Below are 26,842 nucleotides of genomic sequence, written 5' to 3' on the forward strand. Positions count from 1 at the left end.
TATGCCTCGCCCTATCTGGGAAGGAGAGGTTACTAGCACATCACTTCCATCAGGCATCTTCAGCATGCCTGTCCCTATCTGCAAAGGAGAGATTAGTTACGGGTCTGTCCGAAGAAGATCTCCTGATGGACATGTACAGTTCCTATTAATTATATGTGCCACATCTCTAGCTTTAGTCTCCAGGTCAATTGTGGTGCTGTAACAAATAACGGTCACCTATTTTGAGACAGTCACAATCAGTAGGAGTGGTAGTATTGTAGAGATTATGGTGTCCTGGCATTACCAGAATTCTGATTGTCGATGGTTCCAGCTCATTTCTTTTTCCATGAATCTTTCATCGCAATTGGCCCTCTTCAGGTTCTTGGCCGTATGCCTACAGCGCATGTGTGTTTCTCACTCATTATGACTGTAAATGTCCATTTCCCTGGCAAGACTTTCTTGTTATGTTTGCTATTCTCACCTCAAGAAGGCAAATCCTTCCAGTTCTGACCAGATTGACAAGCACATTGCCAAACTCATTACAACCCCATATTTGGTATTTCATACCATAATTTTAGTTACCTTGGTTTATTTCTTCATGTTATCCTTACTCAGATACTCACCATTATCCTTTAATCCCACACTATATATGGTAAGACTATTTAGATATTCATATCTGGGAAGGAGAGGTTACCAGCACGTCACTTCCATCAGGCATCTTCAGCATGCCTGTCCCTATCTGCAAAAGATAGATTACTAACGGGTCCCTTCCCCCAGACATTTTTAGGATATCTCCCCCTTCATAGAGAAGAACGGTTACAATCACCTCTCAATCAGAAGTCAACAACATGCCTGTCGCTATCTTGGAAGGAGAGGTTACTAGCACGTCACTTCCATCAGGCATCTTCAGCATGCCTGTCCCTATCTGCCAAGGAGAGATTACTAGTAGGTCACTTCCCCCAGACTTCTTTAGGATGCCTCCCCCTTTATAGAGAAGAACGGTTACAATCACCTCACTCATTCAGGAGTCCACAATATGCCTCGCCCTATCTGGGAAGGAGAGGTTACCAGCAAAGGAGAGATTATTAGTGGGTCACTTCCCCTAGGCATCTTTAGGATGCCTCTCCCTTTATAGAGAAGAACGGTTACAATCACCTCACTCAATCACGAGTCAACATGCCTTTTGCTATCTTGGAAGGAGAGGTTACAAGCACGTCACTTCCATCAGGCATCTTCAGCATGCCTGTCCCTATCTGCCAAGGAGAGATTACTAGTAGGTCACTTCCCCCAGACTTCTTTAGGATGCCTCCCCCTTTATATTAAGAACGATTACAATCACCTCATTCAATCAGGAGTCAGCAATATGCCTCGCCCTATCTGGGAAGGAGAGGTTGCTAGCACATCACTTCCATCAGGCATCTTCAGCATGCCTGTCCCTATCTGCAAAGGAGAGATTAGTTACGGGTCTGTTCGAAGAAGATCTCCTGATGGACATGTACAGTTCCTATTAATTATATGTGTCACATCTCTAGCTTTAGTCTCCAGGTCAATTGTGGTGCTGTAACAAATAACGGTCACCCATTTTGAGACAGTCACAATCAGTAGAAGTGGTAGTATTGTAGAAATTATGGTGTCCTGGCATTACCAGAGTTGTGATTGTCGATGGTTCCAGCTCATTTCTTTTTCCATGAATCTTTCATCGCTATTGGCCTTAGTACTGGGTCACTTCCCCCAGACATCTTTAGGATGCCTTCTCCTTTATAGGAAGCAAAGGTTTCAATCACCTCACTCAATCAGGAGTCAACAATATGCCTCGCCCTATCTGGGAAGGAGAGGTTACAAGCACATCACTTCCATCAGGCATCTTCAGCATGCCTCTCCCTATCCTTAGCTTTCGGAACTACTCTGCAATGTTCCCCAGATCCACTTTCAGCATATCTTCTGATTGAAGAAGATCTGTTGATGGACATGGTCAGTTCCTACTCATTATATGTGCCATATCTCTATCTTTAGTTTCTAAGTCAGATGTGGTACGTCATAATTAACTGTCAAATATTCTGAGACAGTCGCAATCAGTAGAAGTGGTAGTATTGTAGAGATTATGGTGTCCTGGCATTACCAGAGTTGTGATTGTCGATGGTTCCAGCTCATTTCTTTTTCCATGAATCTTTCATCGCTATTGGCCCTATTCAGGTTCTTGGCTGTATGCCTACAGCACATGTATGTTTCTCACTCATTATGACTGTAAATGTCCATTTCCCTGGCAAGACTTTCTTGTTATGTTTGCTATTCTCACCTCAAGAAGGCAAATCCTTCCAGTTCTGACCAGATTGACAAGCACATTGCCAAACTCACTACAAGCCAATATTTGGTATTTCATAGCACAATCTGAGCAACCTTAGTTTAATTCCTAATGTTATCCTTACTCAGATACTCACCATTATCCTTTAATCCCACACTATATATGGTAAGACTATTTAGATATCCATATCTGGGAAGGAGAGGTTACCAGCACGTCACTTCCATCAGGCATCTTCAGCATGCCTGTCCCTATCTGCAAAAGAGAGATTACTAACGGGTCCCTTCCCCCAGACATTTTTAGGAAATCTCCCCCTTCATAGAGAAGAACGGTTACAATCACCTCTCAATCAGGAGTCAACAACATGCCTGTCGCTATCTTGGAAGGAGAGGTTACTAGCACATCACTTCCATCAGGCATCTTCAGCATGCCTGTCCCTATCTGCAAAAGAGAGATTACTAACGGGTCCCTTCCCCCAGAAATTTTTAGGAAATCTCCCCCTTCATAGAGAAGAACGGTTACAATCACCTCTCAATCAGGAGTCAACAACATGCCTGTCGCTATCTTGGAAGGAGAGGTTACCAGCACGTCACTTCCATCAGGCATCTTCAACATGCCTGTCCCTATCTGCAAAAGAGAGATTACTAACGGGTCCCTTCCCCCAGAAATTTTTAGGAAATCTCCCCCTTCATAGAGAAGAACGGTTACAATCACCTCTCAATCAGGAGTCAACAACATGCCTGTCGCTATCTTGGAAGGAGAGGTTACTAGCACGTCACTTCCATCAGGCATCTTCAGCATGCCTGTCCCTATCTGCCAAGGAGAGATTACTGGTGGGTCATTTCCCCCAGGCATCTTTAGGATTCCTCCCCCTTTATAGAGAAGAACGGTTACAATCACCTCATTCAATCAGGAGTCAGCAATATGCCTCGCCCTATCTGGGAAGGAGAGGTTACTAGCACGTCACTTCCATCAGGCATCTTCAGCATGCCTGTCCCTATCTGCAAAGGAGAGATTAGTTACGGGTCTGTTTGAAGAAGATCTCCTGATGGACATGTACAGTTCCTATTAATTATATGTGTCACATCTCTAGCTTTAGTCTCCAGGTCAATTGTGGTGCTGTAACAAATAACGGTCACCTATTTTGAGACAGTCACAATCAGTAGAAGTGGTAGTATTGTAGAGATTATGGTGTCCTGGCATTACCAGAATTCTGATTGTCGATGGTTCCAGCTCATTTCTTTTTCCATGAATCTTTCATCGCTATTGGCCCTATTCAGGTTCTTGGCTGTATGCCTACAGCACATGTATGTTTCTCACTCATTATGACTGTAAATGTCCATTTCCCTGGCAAGACATTCTTGTTATGTTTGCTATTCTCACCTCAAGAAGGCAAATCCTTCCAGTTCTGACCAGATTGACAAGCACATTGCCAAACTCAATACAAGCCAATATTTGGTATTTCATACCACAATCTGAGCAACCTTAGTTTAATTCCTAATGTTATCCTTACTCAGATACTCACCATTATCCTTTAATCCCACACTATATATGGTAAGACTATTTAGATATCCATATCTGGGAAGGAGAGGTTACCAGCACGTCACTTCCATCAGGCATCTTCAGCATGCCTGTCCCTATCTGCAAAAGAGAGATTACTAACGGGTCCCTTCCCCCAGACATTTTTAGGATATCTCCCCCTTCATAGAGAAGAACGGTTACAATCACCTCTCAATCAGGAGTCAACAACATGCCTGTCGCTATCTTGGAAGGAGAGGTTACTAGCACGTCACTTCCATCAGGCATCTTCAGCATGCCTGTCCCTATCTGCCAAGGAGAGATTACTAGTAGGTCACTTCCCCCAGACTTCTTTAGGATGCCTCCCCCTTTATAGAGAAGAACGGTTACAATCACCTCACTCATTCAGGAGTCCACAATATGCCTCGCCCTATCTGTAAAGGAGAGGTTACCAGCAAAGGAGAGATTATTAGTGGGTCACTTCCCCTAGGCATCTTTAGGATGCCTCTCCCTTTATAGAGAAGAACGGTTACAATCACCTCACTCAATCACGAGTCAACATGCCTTTTGCTATCTTGGAAGGAGAGGTTACAAGCACGTCACTTCCATCAGGCATCTTCAGCATGCCTGTCCCTATCTGCCAAGGAGAGATTACTAGTAGGTAACTTCCCCCAGACTTCTTTAGGATGCCTCCCCCTTTATATTAAGAACGATTAAAATCACCTCATTCAATCAGGAGTCAGCAATATGCCTCGCCCTATCTGGGAAGGAGAGGTTGCTAGCACATCACTTCCATCAGGCATCTTCAGCATGCCTGTCCCTCTCTGCAAAGGAGAGATTAGTTACGGGTCTGTTCGAAGAAGATCTCCTGATGGACATGTACAGTTCCTATTAATTATATGTGTCACATCTCTAGCTTTAGTCTCCAGGTCAATTGTGGTGCTGTAACAAATAACGGTCACCCATTTTGAGACAGTCACAATCAGTAGAAGTGGTAGTATTGTAGAAATTATGGTGTCCTGGCATTACCAGAGTTGTGATTGTCGATGGTTCCAGCTCATTTCTTTTTCCATGAATCTTTCATCGCTATTGGCCCTAGTACTGGGTCACTTCCCCCAGACATCTTTAGGATGCCTTCTCCTTTATAGGAAGCAAAGGTTTCAATCACCTCACTCAATCAGGAGTCAACAATATGCCTCGCCCTATCTGGGAAGGAGAGGTTACAAGCACATCACTTCCATCAGGCATCTTCAGCATGCCTCTCCCTATCCTTAGCTTTCGGAACTACTCTGCAATGTTCCCCAGATCCACTTTCAGCATATCTTCTGATTGAAGAAGATCTGTTGATGGACATGGTCAGTTCCTACTCATTATATGTGCCATATCTCTATCTTTAGTTTCTAAGTCAGATGTGGTACGTCATAATTAACTGTCAAATATTCTGAGACAGTCGCAATCAGTAGAAGTGGTAGTATTGTAGAGATTATGGTGTCCTGGCATTACCAGAGTTGTGATTGTCGATGGTTCCAGCTCATTTCTTTTTCCATGAATCTTTCATCGCTATTGGCCCTATTCAGGTTCTTGGCTGTATGCCTACAGCACATGTATGTTTCTCACTCATTATGACTGTAAATGTCCATTTCCCTGGCAAGACTTTCTTGTTATGTTTGCTATTCTCACCTCAAGAAGGCAAATCCTTCCAGTTCTGACCAGATTGACAAGCACATTGCCAAACTCACTACAAGCCAATATTTGGTATTTCATAGCACAATCTGAGCAACCTTAGTTTAATTCCTAATGTTATCCTTACTCAGATACTCACCATTATCCTTTAATCCCACACTATATATGGTAAGACTATTTAGATATCCATATCTGGGAAGGAGAGGTTACCAGCACGTCACTTCCATCAGGCATCTTCAGCATGCCTGTCCCTATCTGCAAAAGAGAGATTACTATCGGGTCCCTTCCCCCAGACATTTTTAGGAAATCTCCCCCTTCATAGAGAAGAACGGTTACAATCACCTCTCAATCAGGAGTCAACAACATGCCTGTCGCTATCTTGGAAGGAGAGGTTACCAGCACATCACTTCCATCAGGCATCTTCAACATGCCTGTCCCTATCTGCAAAAAAGAGATTACTAACGGGTCCCTTCCCCCAGACATTTTTAGGAAATCTCCCCCTTCATAGAGAAAAACGGTTAAAATCAACTCTCAATCAGGAGTCAACAACATGCCTGTCGCTATCTTGGAAGGAGAGGTTACTAGCACGTCACTTCCATCAGGCATCTTCAGCATGCCTGTCCCTATCTGCCAAGGAGAGATTACTAGTGGGTCATTTCCCCCAGGCATCTTTAGGATTCCTCCCCCTTTATAGAGAAGAACGGTTACAATCACGTCATTCAATCAGAAGTCAGCAATATGCCTCGCCCTATCTGGGAAGGAGAGGTTACTAGCACATCACTTCCATCAGGCATCTTCAGCATGCCTGTCCCTATCTGCAAAGGAGAGATTAGTTACGGGTCTGTTCGAAGAAGATCTCCTGATGGACATGTACAGTTCCTATTAATTATATGTGTCACATCTCTAGCTTTAGTCTCCAGGTCAATTGTGGTGCTGTAACAAATAACGGTCACCTATTTTGAGACAGTCACAATCAGTAGAAGTGGTAGTATTGTAGAGATTATGGTGTCCTGGCATTACCAGAATTCCGATTGTCGATGGTTCCAGCTCATTTCTTTTTCCATGAATCTTTCATCGCTATTGGCCCTATTCAGGTTCTTGGCTGTATGCCTACAGCACATGTATGTTTCTCACTCATTATGACTGTAAATGTCCATTTCCCTGGCAAGACTTTCTTGTTATGTTTGCTATTCTCACCTCAAGAAGGCAAATCCTTCCAGTTCTGACCAGATTGACAAGCACATTGCCAAACTCACTACAAGCCAATATTTGGTATTTCATACCACAATCTGAGCAACCTTAGTTTAATTCCTAATGTTATCCTTACTCAGATACTCACCATTATCCTTTAATCCCACACTATATATGGTAAGACTATTTAGATATCCATATCTGGGAAGGAGAGGTTACCAGCACGTCACTTCCATCAGGCATCTTCAGCATGCCTGTCCCTATCTGCAAAAGAGAGATTACTAACGGGTCCCTTCCCCCAAACATTTTTAGGAAATCTCCCCCTTCATAGAGAAGAACGGTTACAATCACCTCTCAATCAGGAGTCAACAACATGCCTGTCGCTATCTTGGAAGGAGAGGTTACTAGCACATCACTTCCATCAGGCATCTTCAGCATGCCTGTCCCTATCTGCAAAAGAGAGATTACTAACGGGTCCCTTCCCCCAGACATTTTTAGGAAATCTCCCCCTTCATAGAGAAGAACGGTTACAATCACCTCTCAATCAGGAGTCAACAACATGCCTGTCGCTATCTTGGAAGGAGAGGTTACCAGCACGTCACTTCCATCAGGCATCTTCAACATGCCTGTCCCTATCTGCAAAAAAGAGATTACTAACGGGTCCCTTCCCCCAGACATTTTTAGGAAATCTCCCCCTTCATAGAGAAGAACGGTTAAAATCAACTCTCAATCAGGAGTCAACAACATGCCTGTCGCTATCTTGGAAGGAGAGGTTACTAGCACGTCACTTCCATCAGGCATCTTCAGCATGCCTGTCCCTATCTGCCAAGGAGAGATTACTAGTGGGTCATTTCCCCCAGGCATCTTTAGGATTCCTCCCCCTTTATAGAGAAGAACGGTTACAATCACCTCATTCAATCAGGAGTCAGCAATATGCCTCGCCCTATCTGGGAAGGAGAGGTTACTAGCACATCACTTCCATCAGGCATCTTCAGCATGCCTGTCCCTATCTGCCAAGGAGAGATTACTAGTAGGTCACTTCCCCCAGACTTCTTTAGGATGCCTCCCCCTTTATATCAAGAACGATTACAATCACCTCATTCAATCAGGAGTCAGCAATATGCCTCGCCCTATCTGGGAAGGAGAGGTTACTAGCACATCACTTCCATCAGGCATCTTCAGCATGCCTGTCCCTCTCTGCAAAGGAGAGATTAGTTACGGGTCTGTTCGAAGAAGATCTCCTGATGGACATGTACAGTTCCTATTAATTATATGTGTCACATCTCTAGCTTTAGTCTCCAGGTCAATTGTGGTGCTGTAACAAATAACGGTCACCCATTTTGAGACAGTCACAATCAGTAGAAGTGGTAGTATTGTAGAGATTATGGTGTCCTGGCATTACCAGAATTCTGATTGTCGATGGTTCCAGCTCATTTCTTTTTCCATGAATCTTTCATCGCTATTGGCCCTCTTCAGGTTCTTGGCTGTATGCCTACAGCACATGTATGTTTCTCACTCATTATGACTGTAAATGTCCATTTCCCTGGCAAGACATTCTTGTTATGTTTGCTATTCTCACCTCAAGAAGTCAAATCCCTCCAGTTCTGGCCTGATTGACAAGCACGTTGCCAAACTCATTACAACCCCATATTTGGTATTTCATACCATAATTTTAGTTACCTTGGTTTATTTCTTCATGTTACTCTTACTCATATGCTCGATATTATCCTTAAATCCCACTTTCACACTATTTATGGTATGATTATTTAGATATCCCTATCTGGGAAGGAGAGGTTACCAGCACATCACTTCCGTCAGGCATCTTCAGCATGCCTCTCCCTATCCTTAGGTTTCTGAACTACTCTGCAATGTTCCCCAGATCCCCTTTCAGCATATCTTCTGATTGAAGAAGATCTGTTGATGGACATGTTCAGTTCCTACTCATTATATGTGCCATATCTCTATCTTTAGTCTCTAAGTCAGATGTGGTACGTCATAATTAACTGTCAAATATTCTGAGACAGTCGCAATCAGTAGAAGTGGTAGTTTTGTAGAAATTATGGTGTCCCGGCATTACCAGAATTCTGATTGTCGATGGTTCCAGCTCATTTCTTTTTCCATGAATCTTTCATCGCTATTGGCCGTATTCAGGTTCTTGGCCGTATGCCTACAGCACATGTATGTTTCTCACTCATTATGACTGTAAATGTCCATTTCCCTGGCAAGACATTCTTGTTATGTTTGCTATTCTCACCTCAAGAAGGCAAATCCCTCCAGTTCTGGCCTGATTGACAAGCACATTGCCAAACTCATTACAACCCCATATTTGGTATTTCATACCATAATTTTAGTTACCTTGGTTTATTTCTTCATGTTACTCTTACTCATATGCTCGATATTATCCTTAAATCCCACTTTCACACTATTTATGGTATGATTATTTAGATATCCCTATCTGGGAAGGAGAGGTTACCAGCACATCACTTCCGTCAGGCATCTTCCGCATGCCTGTCCCTATCTGCAAAGGAGATATTAGTACTGGGTCACTTCCCCCAGACATCTTTAGGATGCCTTCTCCTTTATAGGAGGCAAAGGTTTCAATCACCTCATTCAATCAGGAGTCAACAATATGCCTCGCCCTATCTGGGAAGGAGAGGTTACTAGCACATCACTTCCATCAGGCATCTTCAGCATGCCTCTCCCTATCCTTAGGTTTCTGAACTACTCTGCAATGTTCCCCAGATCCCCTTTCAGCATATCTTCTGATTGAAGAAGATCTGTTGATGGACATGGTCAGTTCCTACTCATTATATGTGCCATATCTCTATCTTTAGTCTCTAAGTCAGATGTGGTACGTCATAATTAACTGTCAAATATTCTGAGACAGTCGCAATCAGTAGAAGTGGTAGTTTTGTAGAAATTATGGTGTCCTGGCATTACCAGAATTCTGATTGTCGATGGTTCCAGCTCATTTCTTTTTCCATGAATCTTTCATCGCTATTGGCCCTATTCAGGTTCTTGGCTGTATGCCTACAGCACATGTATGTTTCTCACTCATTATGACTGTAAATGTCCATTTCCCTGGAAAGACATTCTTGTTATGTTTGCTATTCTCACCTCAAGAAGGCAAATCCTTCCAGTTCTGACCAGATTGACAAGCACATTGCCAAACTCACTACAAGCCAATATTTGGTATTTCATACCACAATCTGAGCAACCTTAGTTTAATTCCTAATGTTATCCTTACTCAGATACTCACCATTATCCTTTAATCCCACACTATATATGGTAAGACTATTTAGATATCCATATCTGGGAAGGAGAGGTTACCAGCACGTCACTTCCATCAGGCATCTTCAGCATGCCTGTCCCTATCTGCAAAAGAGAGATTACTAACGGGTCCACTCCCCCAGACATTTTTAGGAAATCTCCCCCTTCATAGAGAAGAACGGTTACAATCACCTCTCAATCAGGAGTCAACAACATGCCTGTCGCTATCTTGGAAGGAGAGGTTACCAGCACGTCACTTCCATCAGGCATCTTCAGCATGCCTGTCCCTATCTGCAAAAGAGAGATTACTAACGGGTCCCTTCCCCCAGACATTTTTAGGAAATCTCCCCCTTCATAGAGAAGAACGGTTACAATCACCTCTCAATCAGGAGTCAACAACATGCCTGTCGCTATCTTGGAAGGAGAGGTTACTAGCACATCACTTCCATCAGGCATCTTCAGCATGCCTGTCCCTATCTGCAAAGGAGAGATTAGTTACGGGTCACTTCCCCCAGACATCTTTAGGATGTCTCCCCCTTAATAGGAAGGAGTGGTTACAGTCACCTCACTCAATCAGGAATCACAAACATGCCTGTCGCTATCTTGGAAGGAGAGGTTGCCAGCACGTCACTTCCTTCAGGCATGTTCAGGCATCTTCAGCATGCCTGTCCTTATCCTTACCTTTCTCAACTACTCTGCAATGTTCCCCAGATCCACTTCCAGCATATCTTCTTTTTGAAGAAGGTCTGTTGATGGACATGTCCAGACTTCTTTAGGATGCCTCCCCCTTTATAGAGAAGAACGGTTACAATCACCTCACTCATTCAGGAGTCCACAATATGCCTCGCCCTATCTGGGAAGGAGAGGTTACCAGCAAAGGAGAGATTACTAGTGGGTCACGTCCCCCAGGCATCTTTAGGATGCCTCCCCCTTTATAGAGAAGAACGGTTACAATCACCTCACTCAATCAGGAGTCAACATGCCTTTTGCTATCTTGGAAGGAGAGGTTACTAGCACGTCACTTCCATCAGGCATCTTCAGCATGCCTGTCCCTATCTGCCAAGGAGAGATTACTAGTAGGTAACTTCCCCCAGACTTCTTTAGGATGCCTCCCCCTTTATATTAAGAACGATTACAATCACCTCATTCAATCAGGAGTCAGCAATATGCCTCGCCCTATCTGGGAAGGAGAGGTTACTAGCACATCACTTCCATCAGGCATCTTCAGCATGCCTGTCCCTATCTGCAAAGGAGAGATTAGTTACGGGTCTGTTCGAAGAAGATCTCCTGATGGACATGTACAGTTCCTATTAATTATATGTGTCCACATCTCTAGCTTTAGTCTCCAGGTCAATTGTGGTGCTGTAACAAATAACGGTCACCCATTTTGAGACAGTCACAATCAGTAGAAGTGGTAGTATTGTAGAAATTATGGTGTCCTGGCATTACCAGAATTCTGATTGTCGATGGTTCCAGCTCATTTCTTTTTCCATGAATCTTTCATCGCTATTGGCCCTATTCAGGTTCTTGGCTGTATGCCTACAGCACATGTATGTTTCTCACTCATTATGACTGTAAATATCCATTTCCCTGGCAAGACATTCTTGTTACGTTTGCTATTCTCACCTCAAGAAGGCAAATCCTTCCAGTTCTGACCAGATTGCCAAGCACATTGCCAAACTCACTACAAGCCAATATTTGGTATTTCATACCACAATCTGAGCAACCTTAGTTTAATTCCTAATGTTATCCTTACTCAGATACTCACCATTATCCTTTAATCCCACACTATATATGGTAAGACTATTTAGATATCCATATCTGGGAAGGAGAGGTTACCAGCACGTCACTTCCATCAGGCATCTTCAGCATGCCTGTCCCTATCTGCAAAAGAGAGATTACTAACGGGTCCCCTCCCCCAGACATTTTTAGGAAATCTCCCCCTTCATAGAGAAGAACAGTTACAATCACCTCTCAATCAGGAGTCAACAACATGCCTGTCGCTATCTTGGAAGGAGAGGTTACCAGCACGTCACTTCCATCAGGCATCTTCAGCATGCCTGTCCCTATCTGCAAAAGAGAGATTACTAACGGGTCCCTTCCCCCAGACATTTTTAGGATATCTCCCCCTTCATAGAGAAGAACGGTTACAATCACCTCTCAATCAGGAGTCAACAACATGCCTGTCGCTATCTTGGAAGGAGAGGTTACTAGCACATCACTTCCATCAGGCATCTTCAGCATGCCTGTCCCTATCTGCAAAAGAGAGATTACTAACGGGTCCCTTCCCCCAGACATTTTTAGGAAATCTCCCCCTTCATAGAGAAGAACGGTTACAATCACCTCTCAATCAGGAGTCAACAACATGCCTGTCGCTATCTTGGAAGGAGAGGTTACCAGCACCTCACTTCCATCAGGCATCTTCAGCATGCCTGTCCCTATCTGCAAAGGAGAGATTAGTTACGGGTCACTTCCCCCAGACATCTTTAGGATGTCTCCCCCTTAATAGGAAGGAGTGGTTACAGTCACCTCACTCAATCAGGAATCACAAACATGCCTGTCGCTATCTTGGAAGGAGAGGTTGCCAGCATGTCACTTCCTTCAGGCATGTTCAGGCATCTTCAGCATGCCTGTCCTTGTCCTTACCTTTCTCAACTACTCTGCAATGTTCCCCAGATCCACTTCCAGCATATCTTCTTTTTGAAGAAGGTCTGTTGATGGACATGTCCAGACTTCTTTAGGATGCCTCCCCCTTTATAGAGAAGAACGGTTACAATCACCTCACTCATTCAGGAGTCCACAATATGCCTCGCCCTATCTGGGAAGGAGAGGTTACCAGCAAAGGAGAGATTACTAGTGGGTCACGTCCCCCAGGCATCTTTAGGATGCCTCCCCCTTCATAGAGAAGAACGGTTACAATCACCTCACTCAATCAGGAGTCAACATGCCTTTTGCTATCTTGGAAGGAGAGGTTACTAGCACGTCACTTCCATCAGGCATCTTCAGCATGCCTGTCCCTATCTGCCAAGGAGAGATTACTAGTAGGTCACTTCCCCCAGACTTCTTTAGGATGCCTCCCCCTTTATATTAAGAACGATTACAATCACGTCATTCAATCAGGAGTCAGCAATATGCCTCGCCCTATCTGGGAAGGAGAGGTTACTAGCACATCACTTCCATCAGGCATCTTCAGCATGCCTGTCCCTATCTGCAAAGGAGAGATTAGTTACGGGTCTGTTCGAAGAAGATCTCCTGATGGACATGTACAGTTCCTATTAATTATATGTGTCACATCTCTAGCTTTAGTCTCCAGGTCAATTGTGGTGCTGTAACAAATAACGGTCACCCATTTTGAGACAGTCACAATCAGTAGAAGTGGTAGTATTGTAGAAATTATGGTGTCCTGGCATTACCAGAGTTGTGATTGTCGATGGTTCCAGCTCATTTCTTTTTCCATGAATCTTTCATCGCTATTGGCCCTATTCAGGTTCTTGGCTGTATGCCTACAGCACATGTATGCTTCTCACTCATTATGACTGTAAATGTCCATTTCCCTGGCAAGACTTTCTTGTTATGTTTGCTATTCTCACCTCAAGAAGGCAAATCCTTCCAGTTCTGACCAGATTGACAAGCACATTGCCAAACTCAATACAAGCCAATATTTGGTATTTCATACCATAATCTGAGCAACCTTAGTTCAATTCCTAATGTTATCCTTACACAGATACTCACCATTATCCTTTAATCCCACACTATATATGGTAAGACTATTTAGATATCCATATCTGGGAAGGAGAGGTTACCAGCACGTCACTTCCATCAGGCATCTTCAGCATGCCTGTCCCTATCTGCCAAGAAGATATTACTAGTAGGTCACTTCCCCCAGACTTCTTTAGGATGCCTCCCCCTTTATATTAAGAACGATTACAATCACTTCATTCAATCAGGAGTCAAGAACATGCCTGTCGCTATATACTCGATATTATCCTTAAATCCCAATTTCACACTATTTATGGTAATCCCACACTATATATGGTAAAACTATTTAGATATCCCTATCTGGGAAGGAGAGGTTACCAGCACATCACTTCCATCAGGCATCTTCAGCATGCCTGTCCCTATCTGCAAAGGAGATATTAGTACTGGGTCACTTCCCCCAGACATCTTTAGGATGGCTCCCCATTAATAGGAAGGAGAGGGTACAGTCACCTCACTCAATCAGGAGTCAACAATATGCCTCGCCCTATCTGGGAAGGAGAGGTTACAAGCACATCACTTCCATCAGGCTTCTTCAGCATGCCTCTCCCTATCCTTAGGTTTCTGAACTACTCTGCAATGTTCCCCAGATCCCCTTTCAGCATATCTTCTGATTGAAGAAGATCTGTTGATGGACATGGTCAGTTCCTACTCATTATATGTGCCATATCTCTATCTTTAGTCTCTAAGTCAGATGTGGTACGTCATTATTAACTGTCAAATATTCTGAGACAGTCGCAATCAGTAGAAGTGGTAGTTTTGTAGAGATTATGGTGTCCTGGCATTACCAGAATTCTGATTGTTGAGGGTCACTGTAAACAAACAATGCTTTCAGAAATATCAAAGATAATTGTTTATTTTTATCAATTTACAAAATGTCAAGTTAGCGAATCCAAACATACAGCCAAATCATTAAGATCTATCTTCAGCTTAAAGAAGAACAAGAAATACTGGAAGTTATGGTATGGCCCCCACACAACCCTGATGTCAACATCGTCAAGTGTGTCTGGGATTACATGAAGAGACAGAGGGATGTGAGAAAGCCTACATCCACAGAGGATCTGTGGTTAGTTCTCCAAGATGTTTGAAACAACCTACCAGCCGATTTCCTTCAAAAACTGTGGGCAAGTGTACCTAGAAGAATGTATGCTGTTTTAAAGACAAAAGGTAAATATTGATTTGATTTAGATTTCTCTTTTGTTCATTCACTGCATTTTGTTGTTTGATGATAATAAATGATTAACACTTCCTTTTTGAAAGCATTCTTTGTTTACAGCAGTTTTTTTCCACCTGCCTAAAACTTTTCCACAGTACTGTATTTATGTATGTATGCATGTATGCATATACATGTATGTATGTATGTATGTATGTATGTATGCATATACATGTATGTATGTATGTATGTATGTATGTATGTATGTACGTATGTATGTATGTATGTATGTGTATGTATATATATATACATATATATATACATACGTATATATACATATATATATATATATATACATGTATTATATATACATGTATTACATTTTTGTCAAATTTCCTTTCCCCGTTCATGTTACTTTGCCAGGGGATGACAGAAATTCACTAATTACATTTCAGAAAGATCATTTAAACTAACATGAATTTATTTGGATGTGGGGGGAAGCCAGTGCACCTGGAGAGAACCCACGCATGCATGATGAAAACATCGGAATTTGTTCCCATCTTGCAGCCCCAAAACTCTTTTTCATTTTTAGTTCATGCAGAAAAAGATTGAACCATGTTCATATGAATTTTAATTTGCTGCTATGCACTGTGAATTGCCAATTGTATAACAGATTAATGTATTTTTATGTATCTTTCTCAAATGTTTTCTGCACTAGATGTATTTCTTATGCATCATTGGTCTTAATACCTTAAAATTTAGATCAGGAAGACTTCTTAAGACTCCCTAAGTGTTTCTTGGCACAGGACACAAGAATTTCATGATAAAGGCTTGGTTCTTTGTCTAAGTACAAATAGTCCAGTAGACTGAATGAATTTTTAAATATTTTACAAAGGTCTTTCAAAATAGCCGTGTCACAGTTTTCAATCTTTTCTGGGTCAATATCTAAAAGTTCTCCTTCAGCTTCTGACCACATTTTGCTAAACAGGTCCTCTTCAATTAAATCAGATACATTCTGACTGCACATGTTTCCTGATTCTTCTATGCAATGAGAAATAATTTTCCTGACGAGAACCCGCACAGCATTTTTAGATTTTTGTGCTTTTTCTCTTGCAGCTTCATACTGATCTGCCCCCTGCATGACCGAAAACTCTGGAGAAGTCTGTGTGCCTACATTCTCTTGGGTCTTGTCTACTGTTGACATTTGAGACAGGAAGGTGTCTGGGACAACCAGCTGTGGTAATGGGTCAACAGCTAACTGAATGGGTGCAGCCTTTGATGGGTTGGAACCAAACGTTTCTGCTAAAAAAGTCCTAAACCTTTGCCATACTATTTTGCAGAAGGGTTTGGCATCTTTTGATGGAGTTTCTTCTTGGTCGGTAAAGATGCTAAAAATATCTGTACGCTCAGAATCTTCATCTTTATTTTCATCTTCTGTCACATCTAGTCCAGGGATGTCCTTGCTGGATTCCTGGTGGGAATCCAAGTCTTGAGAGGAACGTTTCTGCTGTTGCTCAAACTGCACACCAGCAACAGGGATGTGTTCTGTTGATTTTTTCTTGGTCTCTGATACTTCTGAGACATGCATTGATGACAGAGGAACCTTTCCACAACACTTTATACAAAAACCCTTCGTGGTAAACTTTTTGAATTTGGGTTTTGCACCCTTTGATGGACTTAGTGGTGAAAAAGTGTCTTTCTGTGTTACCTCTTTCTCCTTAAAGAAGCTGAAAACATCCATGCTCATTGTGTCTTCATCTTCGGTGACATCCAAGTTGCATTTTTGGTGAACTTGTTGAGTTTGGGAGTCAGATAATTTACCTGGATGCTCTTTCTGTCCAGGGCTGTCTTCTGGAGGGTCTTGCTGAGAATCCAAGTGTTGAGGGGAGCTAATTTCCCGTTGTTCCTCAGACTCTTGTTCTGTTGATTTTTTCTTGGTCTCCGATACTTCTGAGACATGCATTGCTGACAGAGGAACCTTTCCACAACACTTTATACAAAAACCCTTCGTGGTAAACTTTTTGAATTTGGGTTTTGCACCCTTTGATGGACTTAGTGGTGAAAAAGTGTCTTTCTGTGTTACCTCTTTCTCCTTAAAGAAGCTGAAAACATCTGTGCTCATTGTGTCTTCATCTTCGGTGACATCCAAGTTGCATTTTTGGTGAACTTGTTGAGTTTGGGAGTCAGATAATTTACCTGGATGCTCTTTCTGTCCAGGGCTGTCTTCTGGAGGGTCTTGCTGAGAATCCAAGTGTTGAGGGGAGCTAATTTCCCGTTGTTCCTCAGACTCTTGTTCTGTTGATTTTTTCTTGGTCTCCGATACTTCTGAGACATGCATTGATGACAGAGGAACCTTTCCACAACACTTTATACAAAAACCCTTTGTGGTAAACTTTTTGAATTTGGGTTTTGCACCCTTTGATGGACTTAGTGGTGAAAAAGTGTCTTTCTGTGTTACCTCTTTCTCCTTAAAGAAGCTGAAAACATCTGTGCTCATTGTGTCTTCATCTTCGGTGACATCCAGGTTGCATTTTTGGTGAACTTGTTGAGTTTGGGAGTCAGATAATTTACCTGGATGCTCTTTCTGTCCAGGGCTGTCTTCTGGAGGGTCTTGCTGAGAATCCAAGTGTTGAGGGGAGCTAATTTCCCGTTGTTCCTCAGACTCTTGTTCTGTTGATTTTTTCTTGGTCTCCGATACTTCTGAGACATGCATTGATGACAGAGGAACCTTTCCACAACACTTTATACAAAAACCCTTTGTAGTAAACTTTTTGAATTTGGGTTTTGCACCCTTTGATGGACTTAGTGGTGAAAAAGTGTCTTTCTGTGTTACCTCTTTCTCCTTAAAGAAGCTGAAAACATCTGTGCTCATTGTGTCTTCATCTTCGGTGACATCCAGGTTGCATTTTTGGTGAACTTGTTGAGTTTGGGAGTCAGATAATTTACCTGGATGCTCTTTCTGTCCAGGGCTGTCTTCTGGAGGGTCTTGCTGAGAATCCAAGTGTTGAGGGAAGCTAATTTCCCGTTGTTCCTCAAACTCTTGTTCTGTTGATTTTGTCTTGGTCTCTGATACATTGGGAACATCCATTGATGACAGCGGAACCTTTCCACAACACTTTAGGCCAAAATCAGCAATGCTAAACTTTTTGAATTCAGGTTTTTCACCCTTTAGAAGACTAAATTCACTTGAATCTTCTTTCTCTCCAGGGCTGTCCTCTGGTGATTTCTGCTGTAAATCCAAGTCTTCAAGGGAGCTAATTTTGTTTTGTTCTTCAGACTCCACACCAGCAAGATGGAGGTATTCTATTAACTTTGTTCCAGACTCTGATACGTCTGGGACATCTACTGATGGTGGTTGGACCACTCCAAAACACCGTGCCAAAAACCGCCTAATTCTTTGGATAAAGCCCTTTTCCTTTAGGTTTTCACAAATTTCTGGATTTGTGGAGATAGAAAGTATTACATTCTTTGACACCTCATTGTACATAAACTGATTGAGAACGTCTGTGCTCGCAGAGGTAATGTCTTGGGTGCTATCATCTTCTTTTGCAAAATGTTTTAAAATGTGGTCAATTACAGGGGTAGTAACATGTCCTCTTACTACATCCGAAATCCGTTTTTTTGTTTGATCATGTAGATTCCCTGATCTCAAACACGTCAACTCATCATTGGTCAGCTCCTGAAGACAATCAATAATATTGGCTCTAAACTCCTCACGGTTAAAAATCGTCTCATTTTTAAGGTGTAATTGGCTTTTCTCTGCCATGGTGACTCTGAAAGTTTTTTCCAGTAAAATCAGGTTAGAAAACTTTTCTTTCCTGTTTGGAATCACTTCACACACAACACTCACCTCACCTCTAAGAGTGAAACTAACTCTTCACTTAATAGAATGTTGCAGATAAAGGCAAGCTGTTACATCATCAACATTAAAGGCATAGAATAGAAACAAAGAACGCATGTGGGCAGCTGCCTGTGATGCGCTTGCTGCCTAGCAACCATAAAGAAATTAAACAACACATGTTCTTGTGATAATGTTTTTTTTTTTATTACAATTATCAGATGGCTCAGGATACACCTTTGTCTTCAGTATGTTAGGACCAGGGTCATTTAGAGGAAATGGAACCACAGTGCATATTTAAAATTGACTGGGCTCATTATCCCCACAGGAAGCTGAAATAAATCAAAAACACGCAAACAAAAACTGTATATAAATAACTAGACATACAAATAGAAATGTTTTGTTATTATTGCTACAGCTCCCCCTGCTGTTTGTTAGTCGGGGCATGATGCAGGTGCTGTTTCCCTTGATCTGGAGGGAGAATGCCCATTGTCTTGTCTATATCTTCAGAACACGATAATTTTGTTTTGACATATGAAATGAAAATAACCTACTTGTAACCTACTTTATATAAAAGTATAAAGGCAAACATGCCCAACCTCCAATCTCATTTGTTGCATTGGATTTCTTACAAATATCCATAGTCTAAGTTTCAAATGATTGTCTAATATGTTCTGTTTACTTTGCTTTATTAAACTTTACTTAAATATCCAGTTTAGAAAAATCCTTTCCCAGTTTTCCCAGAAGTCATCTTTCATTTTGTCATACCAAATGGAAGATGTTACAGGTGTTGTCGAAAGCGGTGAAAACAACCTTGCCCCCTGCGTAACTGAAGAGTAACTGAGCTACGTGCTGCTGTCTGTGCTTATGAGGCTCAACACTGCCCCCTATCAGTGCGACACAGTACTATTTGCCTCAGCCTGTCCATTTCTATTGCCGTTTATTAGAAAGATTTAATATGTTACTCACATTCATTAAATATATTAGGCAGACTGTGGAACATCAGCATGTTTAGTACATGTGTAATCCAGCAGGTATATTGGTAATATAAAGAGAGACAGCACCTTGTGCATTTTTACACCTGCCTAAAACTTTTGCACAGTACTGTATTTATGTATGTATGCAGCGCCTTTCTGCCATGTATTTGACTCGGCAATGCGTAAATTCAGCGACTTTGACCATACAAATGTTAAAATCATTCAAAAAACAAATTTATAGAACAGTCAAGTCGGCAAATCGATTTTCTCTTATCATTGCTAGTATTATACTTGTCATGATGGCAGGTGAGGCAGCCTCACCTGCCTCACCTGACTGCACGTCACTGCTGTGGAGACGCTGAAAGCGTAAGTCCAAGCTTTTCCGTAATTAAATATTTTCACCAAGGTTGATGAATTTGATCAATCTATTTGACTGTAGACTCTGTATAGAATATTTTTTGTCCTGTTATATCATGAAAGCATTATAAAGTCGAACACCTTGTGCTGAGAGATGATATTTTTTCAATTGATCTGCACCAAATTTTGCCTATAGATAATGTGATAACCTTTCATCCCAAAAATAAAATGGTTACAAAGTTTAGGGATGTGATTTGTTTTATTGCTTCACTGTGATGATATTCCAATAAAGAAAGCTAATGAAGACATTTTGTTACATTTGTTGTTGTAGTGGTCAGGAATGGATCTTCTCAGCCCTGCAGGTCCGCTGTCTGTATTGTTCCTCGGGGTGAATTGTTGTCTTCAGTATGAAGATGACTATGAAGACCTGAAGAGAATCTGATTAACATCTCTGTAGCACACCTTGGAGTCTTAAATTACTGTATGCAGTTTTCTTTCCAGTGTGGAGGTTCCAGCAGCTCTTTCACAGCCCTCAAAACCAAGGATGAAGTCTCTTGATTCCACCTGGTTTAAGGAAAGTCAGAAAAAAAATCAGTTAGATTCAACAATAAACTAATTTCTTCATCTTTTCATCCCTTATTGATGATGTTGCATAAATAATAAAAGTGCCATAGAAGAAAAAAAAATATTGCCTATTAGAGTAAGATTTCTTTCAGTAGAAAATATTCCCATTATGATTTTTGATATAGAATGATTATAAAAAATATTTCAATAATTGTTTGTTTGAAAATGATTTCCCTTTGGTAAAAGTACTGAAGGTCTAATAACAAACATCTCTTTGTAAAGAAATTCTCACTCTAGCATTATATGTGAACTTTTTGAGCAAATATTTCTGCCAAATAAATATGCATTAGTTGTCTTTTAATGATGTACAGGGGTTTGACAATGAAACTGAAACACCTGTCATTTTAGTGTGGGAGGTTTCATGGCTAAATTGGACCAGCCTGGTAGCCAGTCTTCATTGATTGCACATTGCACCAGTAAGAGCAGAGTGTGAAGGTTCAATTAGCAGGGTAAGAGCACAGTTTTGCTCAAAATATTGAAATGCACACAACATTATGGGTGACATACCAGAGTTCAAAAGAGGACAAATTGTTGGTGCACGTCTTGCTGGCGCATCTGTGACCAAGACAGCAAGTCTTTGTGATGTATCAAGAGCCACGGTATCCAGGGTAATGTCAGCATACCACCAAGAAGGACGAACCACATCCAACAGGATTAACTGTGGACGCAAGAGGAAGTTGTCTGAAAGGGATGTTCTGGTGCTAACCCAGATTGTATCTAAAAAACATAAAACCACGGCTGCCCAAATCATGGCAGAATTAAATGTGCACCTCAACTATCCTGTTTCCACCAGAACTGTTCTTTCGGGAGCTCCACAGGGTCAATATACACGGCCAGGCTGCTATAGCCAAGCCTTTGGGCACTCATGCCAATGCCAAACGTTGGTTTGAATGGTGCAAGGAGCACAAATCTTGGGCTGTGGACAATGTGAAACATGTATTGTTCTCTGATGAGTCCACCTTTACTGTTTTCCCCACATCCGAGAGAGTTACGGTGTGGAGAAGCCCCAAAGAAGCGTACCACCCAGACTGTTGCATGCCCACAGTGAAGCATGGGGGTGGATCAGTGATGGTTTGGGCTGCCATATCATGGCATTCCCTTGGCCCAATACTTGTGCTAGATGGGCACGTCACTGCCAAGGGCTACCAAACCATTCTTGAGGACCATGTGCATCCAATGGTTCAAACATTGTATCCTGAAGGTGGTGCCGTGTATCAGGATGGCAATGCACCAATACACAGCAAGACTGGTGAAAGATTGGTTTGATGAACATGAAAGTGAAGTTGAACATCTCCCATGGCCTGCACAGTCACCAGATCTAAATATTATTGAGTCACTTTGGGGTGTTTTGGAGGAGCGAGTCAGGAAATGTTTTCCTCCACCAGTATCACGTAGTGACCTGGTCACTATCCTGCAAGAAGAATGGCTTAAAATCCCTCTGACCACTGTGCAGGACTTGTATATGTCATTCCTAAGACGAATTGACGCTGTATTGGCCGCAAAAGGAGGCCCTACACCATACTAATAAATGATTGTGGTCTAAAACCAGGTGTTTCAGTTTCATTGTCCAACCTCTGTATATGTTGTAGGTTGAGGTTGAAGTGCTGAAATGTACGTTTTCTGAGGTCTTGTGACGATTATTTTGTGACACTTTAAACCCATAATATAGTATAGTATCTTAATATTTTTCCTTTTCTGGTTATTTAAAATTAACTAAACACAGTTAAATAAAATTAGCATTAAAAAGCGGCCATGGGTTATTATTGTACCTAACTTTGTGGTTGCTTAAAGTCGCAGAGGTTAAGAAAACATAACTTTTAAGACTTTAAACCTAACTTATTTTATTTTGTTGAGTCAGCCTTTCCCAAAAATAAATCACACGCTGGAGGTTGGGGTGGAGAAGCTGGAGCAGTAACCATGGAGACCCTGGTAGGTTAGACTGTCTCTTCTCACAGGAACTTGATCCAGCCTTTGTGGTCCTGGTGCTTGAACCATTAAGACCCGCCTTTCAGACACTGATGAGAGCATTCCTGTTTCATTTGTTCTCATCCATCATATTACAATAAATACTCTCCCTTGCCAAACATCCAAGACTGGTGGACCCATGCCTGATACTGACCTGCTATAAATGTCACCAAATGCATCACCTATGGCCCACAGGAGGGTAGCTTGAAAAAAAAATCCTCAATTGGTTTGAGTAAAGGAAAGCATTTTAGTGCCACCACCTTCTGGAGTAAATGTGTAATATTGCTGGAAAGACAATCTCTCACTGCAGCACATGAAGAGTATTTTTTTCATGATGTATGCAAGCTTCAACAAAGTGACAAATAGACCTAATTTTGATGTTAAAGCTACACAGAGACCTCATTAGTCAACATGTCTGTTCATAGACTCAAGGACATTCATTATTTTGCATATTAAGCTAATTTTATAATTTTTTTCAGTTGTGGTGTTGTGGTAATGATGGCAATGTGTGGAAAGTACCCGTGTTTTTAATTTGTGGGCAAATATTTCATGTTTTATCAATAGTGGTATCAATAGATGTTTACATATTTACTCATTAATGACCAATGAATACATGCAGTTTATTAATTAAACAATTAAGATTTATAGGATCTGCAATGACAACAAGATACTTTCTGTAAATCATCAGAGACATAGTTCAGTTATTTTCAATAGAAAGATTTTGATTTTGCAGCATGAACTGGAGTTTCCAACTAGAACTACTACACACAACTGACAGAATGTGATTAAGAAGATCAAAATTTAATTTGAATTAATTAGAAAAAAGTTTTTATGACTTTGCAACATTAATTGACAAGGGGGCTATTTAGGTTTGGCTAAAACAAATCTAAGTTTAGACTTGAAATGACTATGACTATGAAAGGTCTAAAACCAGTTCTATGAATCAAAAATATATTTTCACTTTTAAACCACCTTTCGATCAAATTTAGCCTAGACATCCACAAAACATTTACCTGAACTTATTCTATCCTTAGGTTATTCACTTGCTCTTAAAAGGTAAAATTATTATTTAGTTCTTTTTCAGGATATTTGCAATAGTTGGAAGACTGATAGTGTGCATGTTGCTGAAAACATCCAAAGCTTTAGTGATGTGCTGTTTTATAAACAGTTGGCTCTTTTAACAGTTAGGATTTTGCCCCTTCCTCCATTTTCTGGTTTTGTCTGAATTCTGTTTACATAATTACATTGTATAAAGTTAAAAGGAATTTTAGCTCATGGTGCTGGTGGTGTAGGGATTAAGCGCGGAACCATGTGCAGAGGCTATAGTCCTTGGTGTGGCTGTCCTGGGTTTGGGTCCTGGACCCGGCAACCTTTGCCGAATGTTTCCCCCTCTCTTTGCCCTCCTTCCTGTCTACCTACTGTCGAAAAAGTGTGGCCCATGTCCTCCTTTAACACAAGTACCAAGGCCACTTCTCAGATAATAACATCACCTGGTGACAGCCAGGTAATGTTATTATCTGCATGGTTGCATGGTTTGCATGGATGCATGGTTTTCAAATATTAAAAAAATATCTATTAAGACTGGTGTACATTTTTGTTTACCCCCCACCCCCTTTACTTGGATACCCTGAAATTAAATATAGCCTAACATCTGTCTTCAGCAGTCACCCAATTAGTCCACCCGTGTGTAATGTAATATCAGTATAAAATCAGCTGTCCTGTTAAGGCCTCAGAGGTGTTTTTTGAGAACATTAGTGAACAAACAGCATCATGAAGACCAAGAAACACACTAGACCGGTCAGGGGTAGGGCTGCAGAGAAGTTTAAAGGTTATAAAACAATATCCCATTCCCAAGATTTTAATATCTCACAAAGCACTGTTCAATCCATAATCCAAAAACAGAAAGAGTGGGGCAGAAGTGCCAAACCTACCAAGACTTGGCATTCCACCTAAACTGACAGACCAGGCAAGGAGAGCATTATTCAGAGATGCAGCCAAAAGACTCATGAGAACACTGTAATGTTTAGGTTGTGGAGGAGCCAAACGCAGAGATTGATAAAAATAGAGAAACTTAAAAATTTGGCCTTGCGCAGGGAGAACGGACATGAAGCAGAGAATAATACCAGGCTGGAAAACAAACAGGAGAATCCAGGAGTGAACAATGAGAACCCATGAGTATTGTTACATACTGAGGCAGAGGAGGAAAATGACAAATGAACCAGAAGAGCTAATCCGATAAAATGAGGAGCTGCTGAAGGAGGGGGACTACTTAACCTCAGCAGGGCAGAAACATGAAGAAACCCTGGAAAGTATCTAAGGGAAATATGACAGGGAAATAATTCTAAGTGTGTAAAGAAACATTAAACACAAAGGAAGGAACCAATAAGGAAAACACCTAACAATAATGAGTACAGAGAAACAAAGAAAACAAGACCTCAATAACAAAATAAACAGCTAAGAAATGATCAAAAGACACACATAAAAGAAAATCAAAACCCAAACACCTCAGGATCGTGACAGACTCTGGAGGAGCTGAATAGATCCACAACTTAGGTGGGAGAGTCTGTTCACAGGAAAACTGTTAGTCATGCTTTTGACAAATCTGGTCTTTATTAGAGAAGGGGCAACAAAGACATCGTTTAAAGACAGCCATACAAAGTCCTGTTTTCAGTTTGCCACAAACAGTATGATATGGAAAACACATGGAAGAAGGTAATCTGGTAAGACAAGAACAAAATAAAACTTTTTGCCAACATGCAAAACATTATTTGTGGTGGAATAACCTGAACACACCATCCTAACCATGAAACAGGGTGGTGATTGAATCATGATGTGGGGAGGGGCAGTGAAGTGGGTCAGAGTTGATGGGAAGAAGCTAAATACAGAACAAACTTGGGTTAAAACATTAAGAGTCTGCAAAAAATTTTAGACTAGAGCAGATAATCACCTTCCAGCAAGACAAGGACCCCAGCATGAAGCTGCAACTGCAATGAAAAGGTTTGGATCAAAGAATTGTTATATGCTAGGATGTCCAGATCTAAATCTATTTGGCAAAGAAGAAATCCATCCATCCATCCATCCATCCATCCATCCATCCATCCATCCATCCATCCATCCATCCATCCATCCATCCATCCATCCATCCATCCATCCATCCATCCATCCATCCATCCATCATTTTACAGTTATTCGAGATCAGGTCAAAGGGGGTAACAGGTTAAGCAGGGAAACCCAGACATTTGCCTCCCCAACGACAACAAGAAGTTCATTATGGGGGATCCCAACACATTCCTGGGCCAGAGATGATAGTCCATTTTGGTTCTTCCTCCTAGTGGGATATGCCTAGAATACCTCCAAGGGGAGTAGTCCACGAGGTATCCTGAGCAGATGTCTGATTTTCAGATAAACTAGTAGTGGAAACCCACAGCACAAAAAGTTTCCTGTTTTTTTTGTTTTCTGTGATCAGTGCTAAATTGATTTTTTTCACTATAACATAAGTGAATAAGAACTCAGTGAGAACATGGCCCCAGATCCTGACTGCTTACATAACTAACCAGGACCGGCATTGTCTCTATTATACTCTTTCTCTGTAGCCCATTCATTTAAACAGTTTTATGTTTTTAATTGCCTCTGTTCCAGCCCAGAGTATCCAGAGGACATCTAAAGCTGCCAAAACACCAGTTGTGATTTCTCCTTCTTCAGTCCCACACCACTAAATGTGTAGAACACGCTCCCTTCTGCTAATGAAAAGGCAGATGATGGACATCAAAAAGACCTGATCATCGCTTGTCCCTGGGCACAGCTATGTTCACTCAGGAGTGGATGATGTGGAGGGAAATATGAGCCTCCTACTCTTCATGAAAAAAGGAAAGCGGCACTAAACACTTACCAATGATTACATAATACAATCATAGAGCACCATGATCTCAGTAAACCCCCACTTGGTAGCTTACTATCAGCGTCAGAGAGCAGTCAGGATGATGGGCGGATCCAGTCAAGGAAGACTGCCTGAAATCCTACCCTGATGGTATTGGCTGCAAGCCCGGGGGAACATTAAAAGACCTACTGTTTAAAATGTTGATAAAGAAAATTCAGCTACAGCAAGAACAGGAAATGCAATCACAAAGAGGAAAAACAAGAGATCTTGCAAATAGATAATGCAAAATAGGCATAAGGAAAACAAAGGCAAAAACAGCAACCAAACATGCACTCAAACAGAAGAATAACAACCA

The 26,842-nt window shown here is 41.5% G+C and overlaps 1 protein-coding gene and 1 long non-coding RNA gene across 2 annotated transcripts; one reads left to right on the plus strand and one right to left on the minus strand.

Moving 5' to 3' along the window:
* Positions 1-1,342: 1,342 nt before the first annotated feature.
* LOC124870857 lies at positions 1,343-5,748 on the plus strand. The gene is made up of 3 exons (XM_047369685.1): positions 1,343-1,474; positions 2,461-3,041; positions 3,870-5,748. The coding sequence occupies exons 1-3, from the start codon at positions 1,343-1,345 to the stop codon at positions 4,234-4,236; spliced, it is 1,080 nt and encodes a 359-aa protein (XP_047225641.1). The 3' UTR covers positions 4,237-5,748.
* Positions 5,749-9,196: 3,448 nt separating this feature from the next.
* LOC124871912 lies at positions 9,197-11,257 on the minus strand. Its single transcript, XR_007039155.1, has 2 exons — positions 10,899-11,257; positions 9,197-10,755 (listed from the first exon to the last, which is right to left on the minus strand). It is a non-coding gene; the product is annotated as an uncharacterized LOC124871912 (long non-coding RNA).
* Positions 11,258-26,842: the final 15,585 nt, after the last annotated feature.

This window comes from Girardinichthys multiradiatus, chromosome 7 (assembly GCF_021462225.1).
Source record: "Girardinichthys multiradiatus isolate DD_20200921_A chromosome 7, DD_fGirMul_XY1, whole genome shotgun sequence".
NCBI classification, from domain to species: domain Eukaryota; kingdom Metazoa; phylum Chordata; class Actinopteri; order Cyprinodontiformes; family Goodeidae; genus Girardinichthys; species Girardinichthys multiradiatus.

Coding starts and splice junctions, on each gene's coding strand:
- LOC124870857 (XM_047369685.1), top strand. CDS start 1,343: ATGCCTCGCCCTATCTGGGAAGGAGAGGTTGCTAGCACATCACTTCCA. Junction 1,475..2,460: donor GAAGATCTCCTGATGGACAT/GTACAGTTCCTA, acceptor AAGACTATTTAG/ATATCCATATCTGGGAAGGA. Junction 3,042..3,869: donor TCGCTATCTTGGAAGGAGAG/GTTACTAGCACG, acceptor TGGGAAGGAGAG/GTTACCAGCACGTCACTTCC.